The sequence below is a fragment of the Capricornis sumatraensis genome, chromosome 1 (genome assembly GCF_032405125.1).
Source record: "Capricornis sumatraensis isolate serow.1 chromosome 1, serow.2, whole genome shotgun sequence".
NCBI classification, from domain to species: Eukaryota; Metazoa; Chordata; class Mammalia; order Artiodactyla; family Bovidae; genus Capricornis; species Capricornis sumatraensis.
In genome coordinates, this window is record NC_091069.1 from 262,445,013 (window position 1) to 262,469,227 (window position 24,215).

At 44.5% G+C, this 24,215-nt stretch overlaps 1 protein-coding gene across 1 annotated transcript in view; it reads left to right on the plus strand.

Annotated features, from left to right (window-relative positions):
• Positions 1 to 24,215, plus strand: part of KCNH8 (potassium voltage-gated channel subfamily H member 8) — a 471,946-nt gene that overhangs the window by 202,799 nt on the left and 244,932 nt on the right. The window contains exon 3 of the mRNA XM_068978142.1: positions 4,441 to 4,572. Coding sequence (XP_068834243.1) covers positions 4,441 to 4,572 — 132 coding nt within the window. The remainder of the gene's footprint in view (positions 1 to 4,440; positions 4,573 to 24,215) is intronic.

Genomic DNA, 24,215 nt, shown 5'->3' on the forward strand with positions numbered 1-24,215 from the left:
CTTCTTTTTTTTAAACTTTTCTTTCCCTCTTTCTTTTTTTAAGTTACCCTAACTCAAAACAGGACTTTTCTCACAGTCTGAAATGGGGTATCTGTTAGAAGCGAATCATGGATAATACATGCAGACTGATCACGGCTTCAGTAGCCCAGTCCTGAGCTCTTCATTTCCTACCACAGATCTCAAGAGTTGCCAGAATTCCACTATATATTCCGTTATGCTTATTCTAGCAAAGCTGAAAATAAGGATCTGAGAAGAAAAGAAAAGGAAGAAACTATCACCCCACACTCCACCACTGTGCACCGTGCATGTGTGTCCACCTAGTTTTTGTTTGTTAGTTTTTCTCTAAAGAAGCAAGTGCTGTGCTGGGCTTAGTCGCTCAGTCATGTCTGACTCTTGCAACCCCATCGACTGTAGCCCACCAGGCTCCTCTGTCCATGGGATTCTCCAGGCAAGAATACTGGAATGGGTTGCCATGCCCTCCTCCAGGGGATATTCCCAACCCAGGGATCTAACCCAGGTCTCCTGCATTGCAGTTGGATTCTTTACCAGCTGAGCCACCAGGGAAGCCCAAAGAAACAGGCTTTAAACATTTAAAATGTGTTGCTTCCTGAGCTCTTCATTTTTCATTAAATGTTGAAATAAAAGGTGTCCTTAGACCCTGCCCAGCTCAGCGAGATCTCCAGCTGACTCGATTCTTGCCCCGCCAACCCCACTCTGCCTTCCACTGCTGCACAAGGAATCCGGGCCCCAGGGTTCTTAAGTTCCGTGCTTTAGGATCCTGGGGCATTTGGAGGAGAGCTGTCCACTCAAGGCAGATTCACTGGGAACGGAGCACAGATCTGAAACACACACGGGCTGCACCATAGACGGATGGTCCTCGGAAGAGGTGTTTCCTGCAGGGAAGTTGAAGGAAGGCTTCCTGTAGGTTAAAGGTGGAGGCTTTACCTGCTAATCCACCGAAGAATCCTTGCTTCCGTCACTTGGAGGAGCACGGGCCCCCGGAAGCCCTGGAGACGCTGCTGTGGGGCTTGTCTTCCTGGGACTTCTTCCTCCTTTGGAATCTGACCCTTCTCTTAGATCACCTCTTCACCCCACCATCCCATTCCTGTTTTCCTTTCCCATTCCATGAAAATAGATCCTCCATGTTGATCAAGTGTCTGGGATGCTATGCTGATTTTTTTTAAGCAAGCAAGCAGTGAAAAGCCATTGGGTGTTTTTAATCAGGACCCTGTATTTTCACAGATTCTTTAAGCAGCCTGGGGAGAAAATCTAAGGGTAGAGAGAAGGCATTTGGAGAGTGGGCGAGAGATGGTTAGGGCGAGGACGAGGCAGAAACTACGTGCTGAAGAGACTCACCCCTCGCCCCACTCTCTGCTGCAGACCCTGCGCTCCCACCATTCAGCCTCCGGTAGCAGTGCCTTGTTGACACAGCTGCCGCCCTTTGGCAACACCCTCCCCGGTATTACATTCCCTGGCTGGGTTTCTAGGTATTGTCAACCCTTTATCACACAGCTGTTTGCAGCACTGAGACCGTGGCGATAGACAGCGACGCCCGCCAGGTTTGCTGTGAAACACGAGGAGCACCTCAAAATGCTGTGCCGCCCAATACTGACACTGTTCACACAGGGTGTCATGTTAGCGTGGCCCCAATGTCAAAGACTAACGATCACGCCTATTTATCATTAAAAACCCAGTCAAAATCCTGCTTGATATAAGGCTCATGCAGAGGGTCCCCGGGCTTCCCAGGTGGCTCAGCAGTAAAGACCTCGTCTGCCAATGCAGGAGACCCGGGTTCCATCTCTGGGTGGGGAAGATCCCCTGGAGAAGGAAGTGGCAACCCACTCCAGTATCCTTGCCTGGAGAATCCCATGGACGGAGGAGCCTGCAGGGCTACAGTCCATGGGGTCACAAAAGAGCCAGACGTGACTTAGCAACCAAACGACAAGAGCAAAGCACCGCGTTCCACTCGCTTCCGCTCTATCTCAGTGGAGACGCAACGCGCGTTCTATCATCGCAACGCAGCTGCTCCAGAGAAGGGGGCAGCTCAGCTCAACCTTCTTTACGTTTCCGCCTCCTTGTATTGAGTTATTGAACCAGGAACTCATACTAGAAACCTTACCATTAGTCTTACCATTTGGCGGTATGTGGAAAGTATATACCTTCTTTCAATTATAAATATCACCAAGTCAGATTCTCTTGCACCCTTGTTTCCCAGTGAAGTAAAAGAAAGTACCAAAAAAGGAGACGTGGGTCCTTCCACCAGGTTTCAACCCTATGTGATTATTTATGCAATTCCAAAAATACAGTTCCCCATGTAGGGTATAAACCTTGCTTTCTCCCCATGAATTGTGTTTATCTGCGGAAATTAAAGGTGCTGTTAACTTAAATCTTGGCAGAGCCTCATCTGCTTTAGTGCTCACCAACCCACAGGCTAATTACTATTGCTATATACAGAGGGAGTTAACACTGACACGATGTCTGCCCTCTAAGCCTGCTTTTCAGAACCCTTCCCATCTTTGGATTGGAGGCCGAGGGGTTTTCTTCCTCACTTCTTAACCCTAAGAGAGATTTCTGGTACCAAGTCCGGGTGGCTGATGAGTGAAAGACATTGCGTGACCATCATTGCACCTGTGGGTAAGAAAGGAAGAAGCAGAGCCTGGGGGCTGCTCTGAGTTATCACAGGCATGCAGGGTTGACGATTTTGTCAGAGTCAGGGTGGAGACACTGAGGACAGCAGGAAAGGGAAAGATCAGTGAGCAAACTAAGCGACAAGGGTGTTGCTTTGAACCTGATCGGTAGGTTTTGGCACTGGTTCTCTTTTTCTGGAAGAACGAGCAAATGACTTATGCTCTGCTTTCTAACATGAAGATACCCAAAGCCATATTTGTAAGCAAGTTGGTGTGGTTAAATAGGACGGCAGCTGAAGGCAGAAAGGGGGAAGGGAGCGTGGAGGGAAGGAAGGAAAGATGGAGAAAATAGGCGTGTGTGTCATTTACACTGTTCCTGATTCACTTGCCGTATACACAGTGGGAATGCAGACAGTCGCCTAGCTGACGTCACCTCATTACACCCTTTGTATTTAGAGCGACCTGTGTTAATGAAGGGGCTTCCAGCTGGCTCTCGTGCTAAAGAACCCGCCTGCCCTTGCAGGAGTTGTAAGGGACCTGGGTTTGATCCCTGGGTGGGGAAGATCCCCCGGAGGAGGGCATGGCAGTCCACTCCAGTGTTCTTGCCTGGAGAACCCCAGGGACGGAGGAGCCTGCTGGGCTGCCATCTATGGCAGCAGCAGCAGTGTGTATATGTCAGTCCCAGCCTCCCAACTTATCCCTCCTGCTTCCTACCCTCGTTGGGAACCATAAATAAGTTCACTGGTACCTTTTATTTTCAGATCCCACATAGAAGCGATATCAAAGATACTTGTCTCTGTCTGGCTTACCTCACTCAGTGTGATCTGATCATCTCTAGGTCCATCCACGCTGCTGCAAATGGCATTACTTTGTTCTTTTTGGGGGTATTAAGTATCACTTTTAAGAATATTTTCTTGAAATAAAACATACATACTGAAAAGTACATGCGTGTAGAGTCTGATGAGTTTCAAAACCTGAGTACTCCTATGTAATCATCATAAAGGTCACGAAAGGTGAACCAGCATCCCAGAACTTCCTGACCTCTGTTCCCTCCCAGCCTCCCAAAGGTAACCACCAACTTGACCTGTAACAGCATAGATTAGTTTTGCTAGTTTTTGTACTTAGTTTAAATGGATTCCACTCCTCCGTGTCGGGCAGTTTTTACTCAACAGTATGTTCGTCTGCTGCCAATTACTGTATTATCACTCATTCACATTGCTGAATAATGTTGTGTTGTGAAAATGTATCTTGATGCTGCCAAATGTTTTTTAAAATATATGTACTAATTTGCAACCCCTCAGCAATGTAGGAGAGTTCAGTGACAAAATATCCTTCCCAAAACTGGTATTTCCATCGTTTTTTCTTTCAGCTCTTCTGGTGCACAAGCATTGATTTTTAAACTGACTAAATAAACCTCTAGGAAGCTCACACCAAACAAAGATCTTCATTTAGGAACCAGTGTGTGCTGGAGGTGGGAAGGGGCAAAGTTTTATCAGTTTGAATGCTTCAACATCAATACATTCAAAGAAGAAATGCAGCTTGAATATCGTAAGCAGAAAGGTCTCAGCACAGACCAATAGTTTTCTTGAAAATACCGCTTTATTTTCAGAGAAAACCCTTCATATGGAAATGAAGAGATCTCTATATTGGCTAGACATGTATGGAATCTGAGCACTGACATTTTTTAGATTTGCAGGGAGAGTCGTGGGCTAGCAGCAAACAGTAAGGGCTTTATGAACTATATCATGAATGATGTGATTTTCGTACAGAAGCAGGAGGCGGTGGCTGATGTGTTTCTCTTTTACGGTTGCAGGGTCTCCATTTTGGTGCCTGTTGGATATTGTTCCCATAAAGAATGAGAAAGGAGATGTGGTCCTTTTTCTGGCCTCGTTCAAAGATATAACAGACACGAAAGTGAAGATTACTCCAGAAGATAAAAAAGAAGGTTTGTGCTGTTTTCAGAAAACATTGACAGATGGAATAACATTTTGAAATTGTTTACTCGGAAACTCCAGTAGGAAAAAGGGTGTTTTTAATAACAGCAACTGATAAATATTCATAACTCAGCAGTCAGTATCTGGCGCTTTTCCCGAAATCACAGACTCACGCGAATTTGCTTTCTCCTGTTTGTAACAAAGATTCCCTTGACAGGAACCAGAAGTTTGTATTCTGATTCCAAGAGGATGAGGATGGAAAAATTTGTATTAGAGTACACAGATTCATACCACCTGGTTTTATCAGCGAGAAATACAAACTGATAGCAATAAGTGAAGTTAAATGAGGCAATTAAAAATATACCTCTCAGTTTAAACTGATGTACAGCAGCTCAGAACTCAAAACTGCAAGATTTCACTTTAGGTACAAAACCCAGAACTCGATTTAGCGCATTGTTAGGTGGAACATTGCCGATGTATCTGTATCTTGCAATAATAATTTGTGTGGACATAGACAAGATTTACAATGATTTTTAAAGGATTCTAAGACTTCATATTGCTTACCCTATAGCTTCTGCTTATAGTTTATGAGGAAATTCCCTGAATTTATGTAAGCAGACAACAATTAACACTGGAAAAATGGCCCATATTGTTTTGTTTAAACAGAAGTAGAGTTGGGTATTTTGATGACCAGAGAAAAAGCAATTGTCTTTGTAGGCATTTCCTACAAAGTTCTTTATAAGAATCAGCTATTTGACATTTTAACAGCTATGTCTTCTTTAAAATGTATCTGTGTGTTTCATATATATTCTGTCTTTTGAATGACAACACAGACTGAGAGCTATTTGGTGTCCCCACCTCCCAGCATCTGTCATTTGGAATGTTTGCAAATGCATGACTGGTTCCTGTGTGTTTGCAGAACTGAATATTGTGGTATATTTTACACACAGGAGAGGCAAGCATTCATGTCAGTAAAGCTACTTGAAGATCAGAGCAAGTGTAATACTTGCCTAAGGAGAGAAAAGTGTGTCAACAGGTGCACACGATTTTTGTTTCTGTTTTCAAATTTTTCTTTGCTGTTATAGGAAGAAGAAGGTAACTGTGAAGTGCATTTACTTAGAACACCTCTAACACCAACCGTAGGTTTTTTTTTCCCTCACTGATGTTGAAGCTGAAACTCCAAAACTTTGGCCACCTGATGCAAAGAGCTGACTCATTGGGAAAGACCCTGATATTGGGAAAGACTGAGGGCAGGAGGAGAAGGGGATGACAGAGGATGAGATGGTTGGATGGCATCACTGACTCAATGGACATGAGTCTGAGTGAACTCCAGGAATTGGTGATGGACAGGGAGGCCTGACATGCTGCGGTTCATGGGGTTGCAGAGTCAGACACGATTGAGCGACTGAACTGAGCTGAACTGAACCACCAGTTCTGCAGCTCTCTGGACACCACGGGGCGCCCTAAAATTTAATTCAGTTCTGACACTATTTTTGCTGTTCAGTCACTCAGTCGTGTCCGACTCTTTGCGACCCCATGGACGCACGCCAGGCCTCACTGTCCATCACCAGCTCCCGGAGTTCACTTAGACTCACTTCCATTGAATGGGTGATGCCATCCAGCCATCTCATCCTCTGTCGTCCCCTTCTCCTCCTGCCCCCAATCCCTCTCAGCATCAGGGTCTTTTCAAATGAGTCAGTTCTTCGCATCACGTGGCCAAAGTATTGGAGTTTCAGCTTCAACATCAGTCCTTCCAATAAAGACCCAGGACTGATCTCCTTTAGGATGGACTGGTTGGAATCCTTGCAGTCCAAGGGACTCTCAAGAGTCTTCTCCAACACCACAGTTCAAAAGCACCAGTTCTTCGGTGCTCAGCTTTCTTTATAGTCCAACCCTCACATCCATACACAAAAACAGCCTTGACGACCTTTGTTGTCGGGCCTTTGTTGGCAAAATAATGTCTCTGCTTTTTAATATGCTGTCTAGGTTGGTCAGAGCTTTTTTCCCCAAGGAGCTAGTGCCTTTAAATTTCATAACCAGTCACCATCTGCAGTGATTTTGGAGCCCCCCCAAAATAAAGTCTGTCACTGTTTCCATTGTTTCCCATCTATTTGCCATGAAGTGATGGGACTGGATACCATGATGTTAGTTTTTTGAATGTTGAGTTTCAAGCCAGCTTTTTCACTCTTTTCTGTTGCCTTCTTCAAGAGGCTCTTCGCTTTCTTAGTTCCTCTTCACTTTCTTCCCTAAGAAAGTGTCATCTGCATATCCGAGGTTATTGCTATTTCTCCCGGCAATCTTGATTCCAGCTTGTGCTTCCTCCAGCCCAGCGTTTCTCATGATGTAGTCTGCATATAAGTTAAATAAGCAGGTGACAAGATACAGCCTCGATGCACTCCTTTCCCACTTTTGATCCAGTCTGTTGTTCCATGTCTCGTTCTAACTGCTGCTTCCTGACCTGCACACCAGTTTCTCAGGAGGCAGGTCAGGTGGTCTGGTACTTGGAATGAACATAAGCATCCACAAGTATAAGGGTCCCCACCCGCACACAGATGCTGGTCACAGGTACAGGGTCCCCAGGCCCCACATGCTTCTGTCCATCTTGACTGTAATATTGGGAAATTCACAGCCCTCCCCTTTCTTGTCAGATTTGAGAATTTGCTAAAACTGCTCCCAGAACTCAGGAAAACACTTCTGTTATGGCGAAGGCTGTAACTTGGGGACAGCCAAATGGGAGAGATGCTGGGGCAGGCATCCGGACGGGCCCAGGGCTGCCACCCCTCCCCTCTCCCCACCCCCGCACCTGGATGTGTCCCTTGGGTCTGCTGCTATGTAATAGTTTTCATGGAAACGTCATCACACGCACAAGGTTGGTTACATCACTGGCCATTGGTGATCACCTTGTTGCTTAGCTCCTCTGCCCTCCCAGAAGGTCAGGGGGCGGGTTCGAGGCCCAGCCTTCTCATCTCCGGTCTTGCTGGTCATGAGCTCCCCTGTGGGACCAAATATCCACTAGTATGGAACCACTAGTATGGAAAAGGCCCAGCCCTCCAGGGATTCCGAGGGTTGTAGGGTTGTATGTCTAGAGCAGGGATAACACCAAGTATGTTTCTGACTATGCCACCATAAGGATTACTTGAATAACATTAAATATATGTGTATGTATTATGTGTACTCACATACATGTGTAGACACACAAAACTGCCTTTAGAAATAAATATACGGCTTTGGGGGCTTCCCTGGTGGCTCAGCTGGTAAAGAATCTGCCTGCAACGTGGGAGACTTGGGTTCGATCCCTGGGCTGGGAAGCTCCCTTGGAGAAAGGAAAGGCTACCCACTCCAGTGTTCTGGCCTGGAGAGCTCCATGGACCGTATAGACCATGGGGTGGTGAAGAATCGGACACAACTGAGCGAATTTCACTTTCACTTTCACTTTCATTTTTTGCTTCGAAGAGGGCAGTTCAATCAACCTGACTTGCTTTGATCATGAAGACCATCACGACTGGCTTTATATAGTTGAGGTCATCTTCTTTGCCCTGTGTTCCTGGTGTCTGTGTGATCAGGCAGAAATCCCCCTTTTGAAAGATGGCAATGGATAAAAGGGGTAAAATATACTTGTTAATTTGGGGTTTGAAAGAGCTCAGTACAAACATTCCTTTTCCTGAGAGAGAGAGACTTCAGTAGAAATCTGGTGATTTTAACCATCTTTTAAAATACCTTCAATTTTTGACACAAACTTCATTTCGATTCTAAAAGTAGTATGTCAACCAATAGCTTCTACATGTGTTCCTAGCATTTCTGAATTACTTTAATATGAGATCCTATTTACCTCTTCAGTTCAGTTCAGTCACTCAGTCATGTCTGACTCTGGGACCCCATGAACTGCAGCACGCCGGGTCTCCCTGTCCATCACCAACTCCCAGAGGCCACCCAAACTCATGTCTATCGAGTCAGTGATGCCATTGAGCCATCTCATCTTCTGTCATCCCCTTCTCCTGCTGCCCCCAATCCCTCCCAGCATCAGAGTCCTTTCCAATGAGTCAACTCTTCACATCAGGTGGCCAAAATATTGGAGTTTCAGCCTCAGCATAACTCCTTCCAAACAACACCCAGGACTGATCTCCTTTACGATGGACTGGTTGGATCTGCTTGCAGTCCAAGGGACTCTCAAGAGTCTTCTCCAACACCACAGTTCAAAAGCATCAGTTCTTCAGTGCTCAGCTTTCTTCACAGTCCAACTCTCACATCCACACATGACAACTAGAAAAAACATAGCTTTGATTAGATGGACCTTTGTTGACAAAGTAATGTCTCTGCTTTTGAACATGCTATCTGGGTTGGTCATAACTTTCCTTCTAGGGAGTAAGCGTCTTTTAATTTCATGGCTGCAGTCACCATCTGCAGTGATTTTGGAGCCCCAAAAAATAAAGTCGGACACTGTTTCCACTGTTTCCCTGTCTATTTCCCATGAAGTGATGGGACCAGATGCCATGATCTTCGTTTTCTGAATGTTGAGCTTGAAGCCAACTTTTTCACTCTCCTCTTTCACTTTCATCAAGAGGCTTTTTAGTTCCTCTTCACTTTCTGCCATAAGGGTGGTGTTGTCTGCATATCTGAGGTTATTGATATTTCTCCCGGCAATCTTGATTCCAGCTTGTGCTTCTTCCAGCCCAGCATTTCTCATCATGTACTCTGCATAGAAGTTAAATAAGCAGGGTGACAATATACAGCCTTGACGTACTCCTTTTCCTATTTGGAACCAGTCTGTTGCTCCATGTCCAGTTCTAACTATTGCTTCCTGACCTGCATACAGGTTTCTCAGGAAGCAAGTCAGGTGGTCTGGTATTCCCATCTCTTTCAGAATTTTCCACAGTTTCTTGTGATCCACACAGTCAAAGGCTTTGGCATAGTCAATAAAGCAGAAGTAGATGTTTTTCTGGAACTCTCTTGCTTTTTCCATGATCCAGCGGATGTTGGCAATTTGATCTCTGATTCCTCTGCCTTTTCTAAAACCAACGTGAACATCTGGATGTTCACAGTTCACGTATGCTGAAGCCTGGCTTGGAAAATTTTGAGCATTGGTTTACTAGCATGTGAGATGAGTGCAATTATGCGGTAGTTTGAGCATTCTTTGGCATTGTCTTTCTTTGCCTCTTACCCTATCAGTAGGAAATATTTTAATGTCAGTTAGAAGTGGATTAATAATGAACCAAGCAATTCCACAGATATTTATTGAGCGCCCATTCTGCCCTCGGGATTGAATGATTGCAGACGTCAGAATGCTCATCTAAACCTCAGCACAAATCCTGCTTCCAGGCGTGTTGGCTGTTAGGCCTTAAATGAGCTGCTTACCCTCTCAGAGACTAAGTTTCTACACCTATAAAAGGGGCAGCCATATAGGTGGCTACAGTGACTTTAGGTTTATAAGAGATGATATTTGCACCACGTGGCAAATCACAGCAGACATTCAGCAGAAAGGACTTGCAGTCGCTGCCGTGTTCCACAGGTTGCGTAAAGATAGCTAGCTGTCATTGAGCCTCTCCTTCATATTGCCACGTTGCCTCGTTTGCTTCTCATTATGACTCTATGAATCAAGAATTGTTCTTATTTCTTTTGCCAGTGATTGAAGTAACCTGACAAGGTATGCATAGTAAAAAGTGGAAGAAGCAGGATTTATACTCATGCAAACCCCAGGGTGCACATTTTTCAAGCGGGCATGTTTTCGTTTTGTTTTGTTTTGTTTTCCCTCCAAAGAGCACAGATCCAGCACTGCAGCAGAGTATGTCCGCTGACGGCGGAGTGGCAGGAATGGTCAGTTCCTCCCAGATGAGCCAGAAGGGTGGGGTGGGGCCCGCAAGAAGCGGAGCAGAGACAAGGAGACCTTCACAGGGAAATGCACACGGAAGCGCGTCTCAAGGATGAGTGGGGTTTGATGAGCTGCGAGGAAGGAGTGTTGGTTTTATGAGATGCAATAACAGATAGCTGATCTTTGATCAGAAGTGGATTGCAAAAGTCAGGGGATGGAAGTTCAGCTCTAGGCAGGCATGGCTTAAAATGTAAAGATTTTATTGTTTTTTTTGTTTATTATTTTTCTAGATGGTGTGGCGATAGAGTTCAGTTTCAACAGTAGACCTTTACAGTGGGAGATGAGTGAATAGGAGGGCTTGATGAATTCCAGGAATCTGCTTTGGGGACTGTTATAAACTTAATTACTCATTACTTTGTCAACAAAGGTCTGTCTAGTCAAGGCTATGGTTTTTCCAGTGGTCATGTATGGATGTGAGAGTTGGACTATAAAGAAAGCTGAGAGCTGATGAATTGACGCTTTTGAACTGTGGTGTTGGAGAAGACTCTTGAGAATCCCTTGGACTGCAAGGAGATCCAACCAGTCCATCTTAAAGGAGATCAGTCCTGGATGCTTACTGGAAGGAGTGATGCTGAGGCTGAAACTCCAATACTTTGGCCACCTGATGTGAAGAGCTGACTCATTTGAAAAGACCCTGATGCTGGGAAAGATTGGGGGCAGAAGGAGAAGGGGACAACAGTGGATGAGATCGTTGAATGGCATCACTGACTCGATGAAAATGAATTTGGGTGGACTCCGGGAGTTGGTGATGGACAGGGAAGCCTGGTGTGCTGTGGTTCATGGGGTCGCAAAGAGTCGGACACGGCTGAGCGACTGAACTGAACTGTAGACTTCATTGTGTCCCCTCCAAATTCGAGTGTTGAAGCCCTTAGCCCCCAGGAGCTCAGATGCCTGGATCAGATAGAGAGCTGCTGTCCTAGCTGCCGGCCGGCCGCCCGCATGCTGGCACCTCTGGTGGAGGGGTGCCTGCTGAGCATGCCTGTGGCTCACTGTCCGTCTGCTCTGGGCCAGCCCGCTTACCCCAGGGCCCCGCAGGGTGGAGCAGTGAGGCTCAGAGCAGTGAGCTGGCCAAGCCTCAGTGTGTGAAGAGCTGGAGACAAGATGGGGCCGGGCGGGTCCCCATGCCCTGGGGTGGCCCATGAGACAGAAGAGAGACAGTCAGAAATGAGGTGGGCACAGACTAGACTTGTTCCTTCCCCCAGACTCACACACGTGCCTGCGATGGAAGCCGAGAGCTCCTGCCCCAGCTCTTTTTACCATGCTCATTTTTTTTTAACTTATTAAAAAACTTTTTAAAATTGAAGTATAGTTGATTTGCAATGCTGTGTTAGTTTTAGGCATACAGCAGTGATTCGGTTTTATATGTATACATATTCTTTTTCAGATTCTTTCCCGTTGTAGGTTACTACAAGACATTGAGTATAGCTCCCTGGGCTATACAGTGAATAGGCCCCAGTTTATTTTGCATATAGCAGTGTATAAATATTAATTTCAAACCCCTAAGTGATCCCTTTCCTCCCCCACCCTTGGTAACTATAGTTTGTTTTCTGTGTCTGTGAGTCTGTTTTGTAAATAAGTCCATTCGTATCACTTTTTAAGACTCCACGTATAAATGACACCCTGCATCTGTCTCTGTCTGGCTTCCTTTAGCATGACTGTCTCTAGGTCCACCCATGCTGCAGCAACTGGCACACTTTAACCTTTTGCATGGCTGAGTGACATTCCATGATGTATATGTACCACATTTTCTTCCTATGTTCCGCTGTTGAGTCACACTGAGGCTGCTTCCATGCTTTGGCTATTGCGAATAGGGGTGCTATGAACATTGGGGTGCGTGCATCTTTCCTGATTAGACTTTTTGTCTTTTCTAGATATATGCTCGGGAGTTTTACCATTCTCATTTCTTATTCAAAGTCCTTACTATCCCAAGTGTGCTCTGAGGACCTGATGTATTAGTATCACCTTATAGCCATGAAGAGCTTCCCTTGTAGCTCAGTCAGTAAAGCATCTGCCTGCAGTGCAGGAGACCTGGGTTCGACCCCTGGGTTGGGAAGATCCCCTGGAGAAGGAAATGGCAACCCACTCCAGTATCCTTGCCTGGAAAATCTCATGGACAGAGGAACCTGGTGGATTGCAGTCCATGGGGTCGCAGAGAGTCGGGCACGACTGAGCAACTAACACAAGATAGCCCGTAAAAATGCAGAACCTCAGGCCTCTGAATCCGAATCCTCTGACCTCTGAGTCAGAATCTGCGTTCTGACGAGATCCCACACTACTCTCAGGCACATGGAGAAGCCACCCACTGGGCACACCCCTTAGAAAGGTGTCCCTGCCCGTCCAGAATGAAGGGCCCACCCCCCAGTGTCTATTCACCCTTCACCTGTTCACTATCAGCATAGCCTGTACAGTGTATGCAACATCTTATTAAAAAGTGAGTTGGCACACACTATTATATATAAGATAAATAGCCAACAAAGACCTCCTATTGGTATATGACAGAAGGAAGTCTACTCAGCATTCTATCATACTCTATACGAGAACAGAATGTATGTTTAACTGAACTGCTTTGCTGTGCACCTGAAACTAATACGATATTATAGATAAACTACACTTCAATAAAATTAGTCTTTTTTAGAAAGTTTGTATTTCAATTGTCCTCCACTCCATTAAAATGTAAGCCTAATCAGGAAACAGATTTTGCTTCTCTTGACCAAGATAGTATCCCCAACACAGAGTGTCTAACACTTAGTAAATACTCAATAAATGATTGATGGGTGGAATGAATGCATGAATGTGTAATGGATGTTCAATTTAAGAAATGTGACTAGCGAAATAAGACAGCATAGAATTCTTCCTTTTACAAAATAATCATCATAATTATCAAACGTCTCAGGTGAACATCTGATGAATGCATTTAGTTTAAGTCAAAGGCAGTGTGATGTGCTTGGGTCAAAGTCAGCTCCAAGACTCCCAAAACAGGTTCTTACTCCTGGTATGGAGTGGCCTTTGCACTTCAAGCAGAATCTCTGCTGCTGTTAATTGTTCTTGATAACTCTTTTGTTTGTCCTCCAATTTCTGAGAATCTCAATTTGGTCACATTTTTTTAAGGTAGTGGCAGTTGCTTGTTTAAAATACATATAAAATATTCTCCATAAAAACAGATATTAAGCCACTGATCAGATAGTAAGTCAAAGATGATTTTATTTCAGTTTTTGATTTATTTTGAATATTTTAATTTTCAGTGGGGAACATGGTGATAATGTTCCTTTCCCCTGCTGAAATATCCTGCCTGATTTTTTTGTTTGTTTGTTTGCATAAGGAAGAAACACACTCCAAATTCCAAATAAAGCACAGTGGTCTGATGAAAGAACTGTTGTGAAAATTGACGCTTTCACTGAGGAGGTAGATTTCTGCCTTTAGGAGAGCTACACTGATTTTTTGTTAAACGTGTGATGACCTTGGGAATGAAGAGCCCAAGGAGATCCTCAAAGTGACTGAAGAGTTTCAATCACATCCGTAAATTATCATCTTATCTACATTTTTTTAAGGCTGTGGATTTTGCTTATATATTCACCAATACCATTCTCTCCTAGAATCTTCTAAATAGCGTGAGCCGGAGTTCATAAACCAAATTGCCTTTGGAGATGCAGGATAATGTGATGAATGGAATGCTGTGGTTGGTCATAGTGGAAACCAAGCCTGACACACCAAGCATGCCTCACCACCTCGTCCTACTTTAAAGGAGACTGTCAAGCATTCTGCAGCCAGTCAAAATATGCCTGTGGACTGAGTTTTTCTATTGGTCTGTGATCCTTGGACAAACTATCAAAGTAATTTCTTTTTTAAAAAGATTTATATATTTCTAGCTTTATAACTTTTGGGAGGGAGACATTTTTTTTCTATTTTAGGCAAATTTGACTTTTAAAAACGTTTGACAACTGAAAAATGAATTGAAGCACCAGATAAATATGTATTGGATTGGCCAACAAGGTGGTTTGATTTTTTCCACTACATTGTATGGAAAAACTGAAACAAAATTTTTGGCCAACCTAATATTGAGAGGATAAGTAACTCCAGGCTGGCAGTTTTAAAAGCCGTGTGACTTGACTTCCTGGTTAGACATACATTCTCAGTGAGGCCTCTGTGTCTGGCAGAATTTGCTAGACCTTGGCTCCCAATTCCAGGAGTATAGCTGTCCTGCTACTGCCATGAATGACGGCAGCGTCCCTTGGGAGCAGCTAGAAACCGAGAACTCAAACATCTGCAGGCACCTGAGTCTCGAGCTTCAGCATCTTGTGTAGAGACATGCTGGGGACTGGCTGGACACAGGGCTTGTTTTAGTGGATGCTGCAGGGGGGATGTTTTCCCTTTTTTCTTTAATGTGAGTTAGTGTGCCAATGGCTTTGCCAGTGTGAGAAAAACAGACTATTTGGTTCCAAGAACTTAGGTGTCAGCTACCTAGAGAAGTGCTGAGAAACACTGGGTACCCCAAAGGGGAGAGATTGGGTCCCCAGTTTCAAGGGAGTTTGAGTTTCTGCCCCTCATATTAGCGAGAGTGAACTTTCCATCCCACCTAGCCTGTCTTCATACAGGAAGACTAATCAGGAATCACCATCAAGCAATCCTGCTTATCTTTAAAAAAAAAATACTTTTATTTATTTACTGATTGGGCTGTGCCAGGTCTCAGCTGTGGCATGCAAACCCATGTGTGCCATCTGGGATCTAGTTCCCTGACCGGGGCTCAAACCCAGGCCCCCTGTCCTGGGAGCACAGTCTCAGCCACTGGGCCACCAGGAAGTCCCGATCCTGCTTATCTTTGCGACCTACATATGTGTTCAGTCGCTCAGTCGTGTCTGACTCTTTGTGACCCCGTGGACTGTAGCCCACCAGGCCTCCTCTGTCCATGGGATTCTCCAGGCAAGAGTACTGGAGTGGGTTGCAATTTCCTTCTCCAGGGGACCTTCCTGACCAGTGATTAAACCCACATCACCTGCGTCTCCTGGATTAGCAGTTGGATTTTTTGCCACTGTGCCACATAGGAAGCTCATTATCTTTACAATAGGTCTCGCCAAAATTCCATAAGGCTTTTAATGTATTTATTTGACACATTATATGGGGAATGATTTGATTCCTAGAAAACACAGAAGTCTCACTGGATAAATGTCTCCTGAACTGTTCATATAGTTGTTTCAATCTCTTAAAATTTTGCGTGTTAAGTCACTCAATCATGTCCGACTCTTTGAGACCCCGTGGACTGTAGCCCGCAAGGCTCCTTTGTCCAAGGGGTTCTCCAGGCAAGAACACTGGAGTGGGTTGCCATGCCCTCCTCCAGGGGATCTTCCCGACCCAGGGATGGAACCAACATCTCTCAAGCAGGTTCTTTACGACTAGCGCCACCTGGGAAGTCTTAAAATTGTATGGTAATTCAATTTCATTTGATCTACTTAAAAAATACACCTTTCCATTCCTGATAAAAATGTATACACACATAATTTGGCAACTGCTCCTCAGTGTGAAGAATGTAATTTTTGCCTGTGTGTACCAGCATTTTTCAAAGCAGACATTCATATTAAGAGAGTTTACACATGAAAAGATGAATATATATTAACTAGAAAACTGCAAAAATGACTGAGTATACTGACGGGGAACTCTGGAAGTTATGAATGGTCTCAGGAGAGTGCTGGACTGTGCCTTTTTCCCATATGGCCCTTCTCCCTTCTCGCCTCTGAGCTCTGTGAAGGCAGAGGCCGTGTCTGGTTCACTTTTGAGCCCTAGAATGTAAGCCAGGGCAGGCACACGAACGGCTGAGCTGACTCTGGCCAAGAGATTGCAGAGTCTTGTGGCTACTTGGAATCGGTCTAGAATTTGCTTTTTGGAAACTTGAGGAAAAGAGCACGGAAAGGCAGTTCTTGAGCTGAGCAGCTCGTGGTAATCTGAGGTCTGGGTGTGCGTGGTGACTGTGGGAGATCATAAGCAGCGGGGCGAAATAAGGTGGCAAAAAGAGGAGAGAGGGCGAGAGTATCGGAGAGGAAAATAGCGGCTGCTACTCACCGTAAACAATCTTTGCGACCCCGTGGACTATACAGTCCATGGGATTCTCCAGGCCAAAATACCGGAGTGGGTAGCCTTTCCCTTCTCCAGGGGGTCTTCCCAACCCAGGGAGCAAACCCAGGTCTCCAGCATTAAAGCCGGATTCTTTACCAGCTGAGCCATAAGGAAGCACAACAATTCTGGAGTGGTTACCCTATCCCTTTTCCAGGGGATCTTCCTGACCCAGGAACCAAGCCAGGGTCTCCTGCATGGCAGGTGGATTCTTTACCAGCTGAGCTATTAGGGAAGCCCTTAGAAAAATTAGACATAGGATATTCCAAGTATATAGATGCAGAATATATTCATTAATACCACCTTAGTGCAATGATGGGTAAATATGCCTATTAGAGGAAATACGAAAACAAACACATTATAGCAAAGGAGGATATAGACACTGAGTGAGTTGATCTCTCAAGAAAGTGGCTGGGAACACTGCAATCACTGGGATTTCCAGTGCTTAAGACATCTCCTCCCCATGCTGGGGATGTGGGTTCGATCCCCGGTCAGGGAGCTAAGATCTCTCATGCCTCATGGCCAAAATCCAAAACGTAAAAAGAGAAGTAATACTGTAACAAATTCAATAAAGACTTTACAAGTGGTTCACATTAAAAAAGTCTTAAAAACCTAAAAGAATAATGTGGCCATGAGGAATATAATCAGATCCATTAAACAGAAGCTGATGCCCAGAAAATAAGGGGAATAGGGCAGAATTCTAAGCCAGATTGCAGCATAGCATTAAGAAGTTGCCATTAGAATAGCTAAGAGTCATAATTTTGCTTGATTTTTCACATGTATAGTCTCTGATCTTTTTAGGGTGCCTTAGGTATGAGCTGAAAGAAATAAGTGATGGACCCAAAATGAAACACCTTTTGTATTTCATCTTGCAATAGAATTTCAGTGAAACCTAGAGGATATTTTGATGAGATTAGTAGTGAACAAATGACATATTTATGTACTTTGCAACAGAAGTGCAGAAAATCAAGTCATACCATCAGGTGACGACTTCCTGAGCAGATAGTCTGGCTTTGTGGCAAAAGGTCTAGCTAAATTAAAGTGACAGTGAAAGTTAATCCTCTTAAAGTTCTGCCATTACCTCCTGTGAAGGGATAGAACTTCAGATTAACTTGAAGCCTGGACCTACTGAGAGTAGGTTTCCCTGGAAAGCTGGCTGTTAATTCTCTAGTCTAACTGCAAAGACCTTAGGAATATGGTTGCTGCTGCTGCTGCTGCTAAGTTGCTTCAGTCGTGTCCGACTCTGTGCGACCCCATAGACAGAAGCCCACCAGGCTCCTCCATCCCTGGGATTCTCCAGGCAAGAACACTGGAGTGAGTTGCCATTTCCTTCTCCAATGCACAAAAGTGAAAAGTGAAAGTGAAGTCGCTCAGTCGTGTCAGACCCTCAGTGACCCCATAGACAGCTGCCCTCCAGGCTCCCCCATCCCTGGGATTCTCCAGGCAAGAACACGGGAGTGGGTTGCCATTTCCTTCTCCAATGCATGTATGCATGCAAAGTCGCTTCAGTCGTGTCCAACTCTGTGCGACCCCATAGACGGCAGCCCACCAGGCTCCCCCGTCCCTGGGATTCTCCAGGCAAGAACACAGGAGTGGGCTGCCATTTCCTTCTCCAGGAATATGGTGGTTCCCAGCAAATAGGAAGGGACTAGAGGGTATCTAAAAATTCACTCAAAACAGGAAAACAGGTTCTCAGAGGCCTGATGACACCCTCTCCTTAGTCAGGGCAGAGAGTCTCACCGGCAGCAGTGGGGCAGTATGAGAACTTGGGAGCCGAGAGCGCTTACCTGACTGCGTGAGGGCGGCTGGCCGGCCGCCTCAGTCTGTGCAGCAGGTCTAGGTGGGTAGGTGGGCGCTTTGTCCATTTCCTACATTAAAGGGATGCATATCTTTTGCTGGAGTCTTTCCATGGAGACTATCACCCTTGTGCAACCACACATCATCATTAGAGTCAAAAGACACACTGTTAATCTGTAAGGATAATAAATAATGATGGAAAAAATCTAATGAGTCTGATGACCTAGAGGAGGATGGCAGATAAGAGTTACTATGTGGCCTAATGTCACGGGATTGATAATAGCTAGAATTTTATGCTGAAGAGCCTTCTGAGGCGGCATCTTGTCTCAGAGGGTAAAGACAACTATAATCAATTATTGAACTTTTCCAAGGTCACAGTGATTTGAACAGAAGGGAACAGTCAGAAGCAAGCCACATATTTGCTATAGATGCTGTTGAGGAAGATGTTATCATTTTTATAACAAGTAGAAAATTGGAGACCTCAAACTTCTCCTATAGGGTTAGATCACTGATACAAAATTATCTTTCATATATTTTTGAAATGAAATTGATTCCTCCATTGTGGTTGCTGTTGAGTTCTCAAGAATCTATTATTAGAAATAAATCAGTTATATGATCAGCAAGCATATAATGAGCTAGACATGCAGAGGAGAGATCCTCGTTTAGAGATCTAAGACTGATGCACAATATTAAAAAAGAAAAAACGTTTAAAATACGGCTGTGCTGGTGGTAAAGGGAAATAAATAGATTTGCATAGCAAAAAGAAAGTGTGAGCTTTTAAGAAGAGTGTGTTGGAGTTGATGAGGATGGAAAGACGAGGCCTAGGTCCTTAACAGAGCAGAGATCAGACTGAAGTTGTAAGCATGCATCTTATGTAAGCACACATGGGACAGTGAAGGACATTGACAGTGTCACTTGCAACAGGGGCTGAGAGGTCCCAAAGAAGAAGCTGTTGCTCAGTCGCTCAGTCGTCCGACTCTTTGAGACCCCATGGACTGCAGCACGCCAGACTGCCCTGTCCTTCACTGCCTCCCAGAGCTTGCTCAAACTCAGGCCCATGGGGCGGTGATGCCATCCAGCCATCCTGCCCTCTGTCAACGCTTCTCCAATTCCCTTCAGCCTTTCCCAGCCTCAGGGTCTTTTCCAAGGAGTCATAAATGTCTCAGTGTCCAGTGAGTCGGCACTTTGCATCAGGTGGACAAAGGAGTGGAGCTTCACCTTCAGCATCAGTCTTTCCAGTGGATACTCAGGGTTGATTTCCTTTAGGATGGACTGGCTGGATCTCCTTGCAGTCCAAGGGAGTTGCAAGAGTGTTCTCCAGCACCACAGTTTGAAGACATCAATAAAGATTTGCTTACTTAACCTGGGCTTCCCTGATACCTCGGTTGGTAAAGAATCTGCCTACAATTCAGGAGACCCCAGTTCGATTCCTTGGGTCAGGGAGATCTGCTGGAGAAGGGAAAGGCTACCCACTCCAGTATTCTGGCCTGGAGAATTCCATGGACTGTATAGTCCATGGGGTCACATAGAGTCAAGTTGGACACAACTGAGTGACTTTCACTTCACTTTCACTTACTTAATCTTGGTTCCCAGGAGAACATGATAAAAGACTGATCTTCATAAGAATTCCTAATTAGAAAGTGAAAGTGAAAGTCACTCAGTGGTGTCCAACTCGACTCTTTGCAACCCCAAGGACAATACAGTCCATGGAATTCTCCAAGCCAGATTACTGGAGTGGGTAGCTTATCCCTTCTCCAGGGGATCTTCCCAACCCAGGAATTGAACCAAGGTCTCCTGCATTGCAGGCAGATTCTTTACCAACTGAGCTATCAGGGAAGCCCTCCTAATTAGTACCTTACCTTTATTTAGGTTTGGGGTCTGAATTTACAACGTCTGTTAAATATCAAGTAATCATAGCTAAAAATTTTATTTAAAGTGATTCTGATCACTGAGGCCCCCAGACACATACGAAAATTAAATGGGAAAGTTCTTATTGGGCATTTTTAATTGAAGTTCTAAAAGAATCTCCCAAGGTAAAGTTCCAAGGAACACAGTATATGATAAAAATCATGAATGCTGTGAGATAAACTACCACAAGCAAGAATCATCACAAAAAAAATTACAAAATTGAATCTTCAAGGACTAAAACTATTGGAATTCTTAGATAAGAAAATGTCTATTTTATTTGCTTAAAGAAAATTTTTGTGATTTTTAAAAGTAGTAGAGGGACAAAGACAGTTAAAATTAACCAGATATATTTGGAAGAAAACAAAACCGGTCTACCAAAGAAAACAACGCAGTGTGAACGTTGTGAGTCAAGTTTTCCTTGGGGCAAAATGAGGATCATGACCCGGGGACAGGGTCTCACGTAGCTCTGAGAAACTGTGCCCACAGAGGGAGTGGTCAGTGTTCCATACGACCTTAGCTGGGAGAGGGGCTATGTGTCGTCAAGCTCACATTTTGTCAGAGGTTTGCTGCTAGTCTGGAGGGGCAGATGTCACCATTACTGATTTTAGTGCTCTTCTAGATATGAGGAGATGGAAGAACTGGGCTCATAAAATTTTCTCTTGCATATACCTGACTGTCAGAAGGTTTGATATGCCAGCTTTTCCCAGAGCACAGAGTGCCTCATTTTTTATCTCTGCCCTAAACTCCTTCCTGGAGAAGGAAATGGCAATCCACTCTAGTACTCTTGCCTGGAAAATCCCATGGATAGAGGAGCGTGGTAGGCTACAGTCCATGGGGTTGCAAAGAGTCAGACAAGACTGAGCGACTTCACTCACTCACCCACTCACTCAAGCTCCTTTCAGGCTGTATTGGAGGCCAGTGGCTGTGGCGGCTTGCGACTTCATCCTTGTAGGGGCAGATGGCAAGCGCCAGTATTTTTGTTGGCAGATCCAAAGAGAACTCTTATGAATGAGAAAGAGAAAAATGAAAAATACTCAATGAGCAGGATAAACAGCAACCTGGTCAAAGAATAAGAAAGAATTAGTGAATTAGAAAAGAAAAGTTAATCCATACAGTTATTATAAACACATATGAAAATGAAGTTCAAGAGAAATAGTGGTTAGACCCAAATAATCCAGAATGACTGGCATTTTAGAAAGGGAGAATAGAATGGTAGGGAATAAAGTGTTGGTGGTTTTTCAGAGTTCACATGCATCTGAGTGAGTATTCTAAGGCAATACTTAGAAAGCCCAACACACCTGAAAGGTTGGTATAAAGGTTAGCAAACCAAGACTCACAACTGTTCTGCTGTGAAACTAAAGAACAGGGGATGTAAAGAGAATATCTTAAAAGCAGGCTTAGGGAAATGACTTTATCTGCAAATAAAAGCTGGTTTGACTGACAGCTGTGCTCTCAAAGGCAACAGTAAAAGCCAGAAGACAGTCAGAAGCAATTTTCAAAATGTTTATGAGAGTCAGTGACAACTAGAGTGTTTCATCCGCTTGAGCTCTTGAGAAAATAATAGAGACAAGGTGCAGAAACTCCATTCTAAACTGTAGATCATTCGCTAACCAAAACTTCACTGTTAGAAACTTCAGTGTTAAAAATGGCTGAAATGGGAAAGAAACCTTAAAAAAAGGGGGTATATGTATATGACGATTCACTTTGCTGCCAGAAGATACTGACACGGCATGGCAACCATGCTCCAAAAGAGAGAGAGAGGGACAAAAAGGGACTGATGAGAGCCACAGAAAGAGAAAAAGGAGATGATATAACAAAGGCCTTACACCAGCGATTCTGACAAACTACACAAAATGGAAAGCTTGTTAATTTTTTAAAAAATGACTCAGGATGAGAAATAAAACTTGAATTATCTATAATCATTAAATGTACTGAATCAGTTTTTAAAACTTTCCCCAATATGTTACACCCAAATGATTTTATCAATGAGTACTCCCACATATTTAATAAACCCAATCTTAAGCAAATTCTTTCAGAGGGGTAGAAGAGTAATATAATCTTGATGTTAAAACCACACAGCTTGAAAAGACTGGGGGGAAAACTGACAAACTCACCATAAATATAGAAAAAAATTCTAAACGAAACGTATTAACAAACTGAATCCAGGAATGGAAAAAACAGCAGTGTATCCTGGGCAAACGGAATGTCTCACATCAAAGAAAGGTTCCACAGTCGCAAGGCTGTTAATAGGACTTCCTTGTGGTCCCCGGGTTGGAGAAGGCAATGGCACCCCACCCCAGTGTTCTTGCCTGGAGTATCCCAAGGATAGGGGAGCCTGGTGGGCTGCCGTCTATGGGGTCGCACAGAGTCGGACACGACTGAAGCGACTTGGCAGCAGCAGCAGCAGTGGTCCCCGGGTTAGAAATCCACCTACCAACCCAGGGGACACCAGTTCAACTGCAATTCCTGGTTTGGGAGGATTCCACGCACCCCAGAGCTACCCAGGCCAGGCGCCATGACTGCTAAGTTAAGGTGCTGCAAGCCCTGCTGAAGCCCGCCAGAGTCCGCACCCCAGACAAAGAGACTGAAGCCCCCCAGAGCCCACGCCCTGGACAAAGAGACTGAAGCCCCCCGAGCCCGCACCCGGGACCAAGAGACCGAAGCCCCCCAGAGCCCGCGCCCAGATAAAGAGACCAAAGTCCCCCAGAGCCTGCGCCCGGATAAAGAGACCAAAGCCCCCCCAGAGCCCGCGCCCAGATAAAGAGACCGAAGCCCCCCAGAGCCCACACCCCGGACAAAGAGACCGAAGCCCCCCAGAGCCCACACCCCAGACAAAGAGACTGAAGCCCCCCAGAGCCCAAGCCCCGGGTAAAGAGGAGCCGCTGCATGAGGAGCCCACACTCGCTGCAGCAAAGGCCCAGGGCAGCACAAAGAAATAAATATTGTCTTTAAAAAAGAAAGGCTACTAATAAAATATACCATATTCACTGGTTAAAGGAGAAAATATGACCATCTTAATAGATTTACGAGTGCCATAGTGGTATACAGTACACATCTTCTGATAGAGCTTGTGGTAAAAACACAAATAAGGCAATCTTCTACTTTTTGATTAACAGTATGTTCCATTTCCCCCCTCCTAAAAAAAAAAAAATAGACCAATATAATAGCCAATTGAAACAGTTGGAGTATTTCCTCTAAAAATTAAGATCTAGGAAAATAAACCCGTTATTGTTGCCAATTCTGTTTAATAACACAGCAGCAGTCCTGGCCAGTGACCTAAGAAGAGGAGAAGAAGGAAAAATAAAGATTTTAATGAAAGTAACAAAATTGCCATTATTTTCAAATTATACAATTCCCCATCGATAGCCCATACAAATGCATAGAGAAATAACTGCTATTTAACGTCAACAAACTGAGAATTACAAGACAAATATCTAAGCCAACTGCATTTCTATACAAATCATAAATGCAGCACTCTAAAAAAATCATCTACAATGGAATATTACTCAGCCATAAAAAGGAACATATTTGAGTCAGTTCTAATGAGGTGGATGAAACTAGAGCCTATTATACAGAGTGAAGCAAGTCAGAAAGGGAGAGATAAATATCATATAATGATGCATATGTATGGAATCCAGAAAGAGGGCACGGATGAATTTAGTTGCAAGGCAGCAATGGAGAAACAGACACGGAGAACAAACTTATGGACACGGGGAGAGGGGAGAGGGTGGGCTGTGTGAGAGCAACATGGCAACTGGCATAACCATAGGTAAAGAGACAGCCAATGGGATTTGCTGTCTGGCTCAGGAAACTCAATCAGGAGCTCTGTATCAACCTAGGGGGGTGGGGTGGGGAGGGAGATGGGAGGGGGGTTCAAGAGGGAGGGGACATACCCATACGTGTGGCTGATTCATGTTGAGGTTTGACAGGAAACAACAAAATTCTGTAAAGCAGTTAGCCTTCAATGAAAAAACAAGTTAA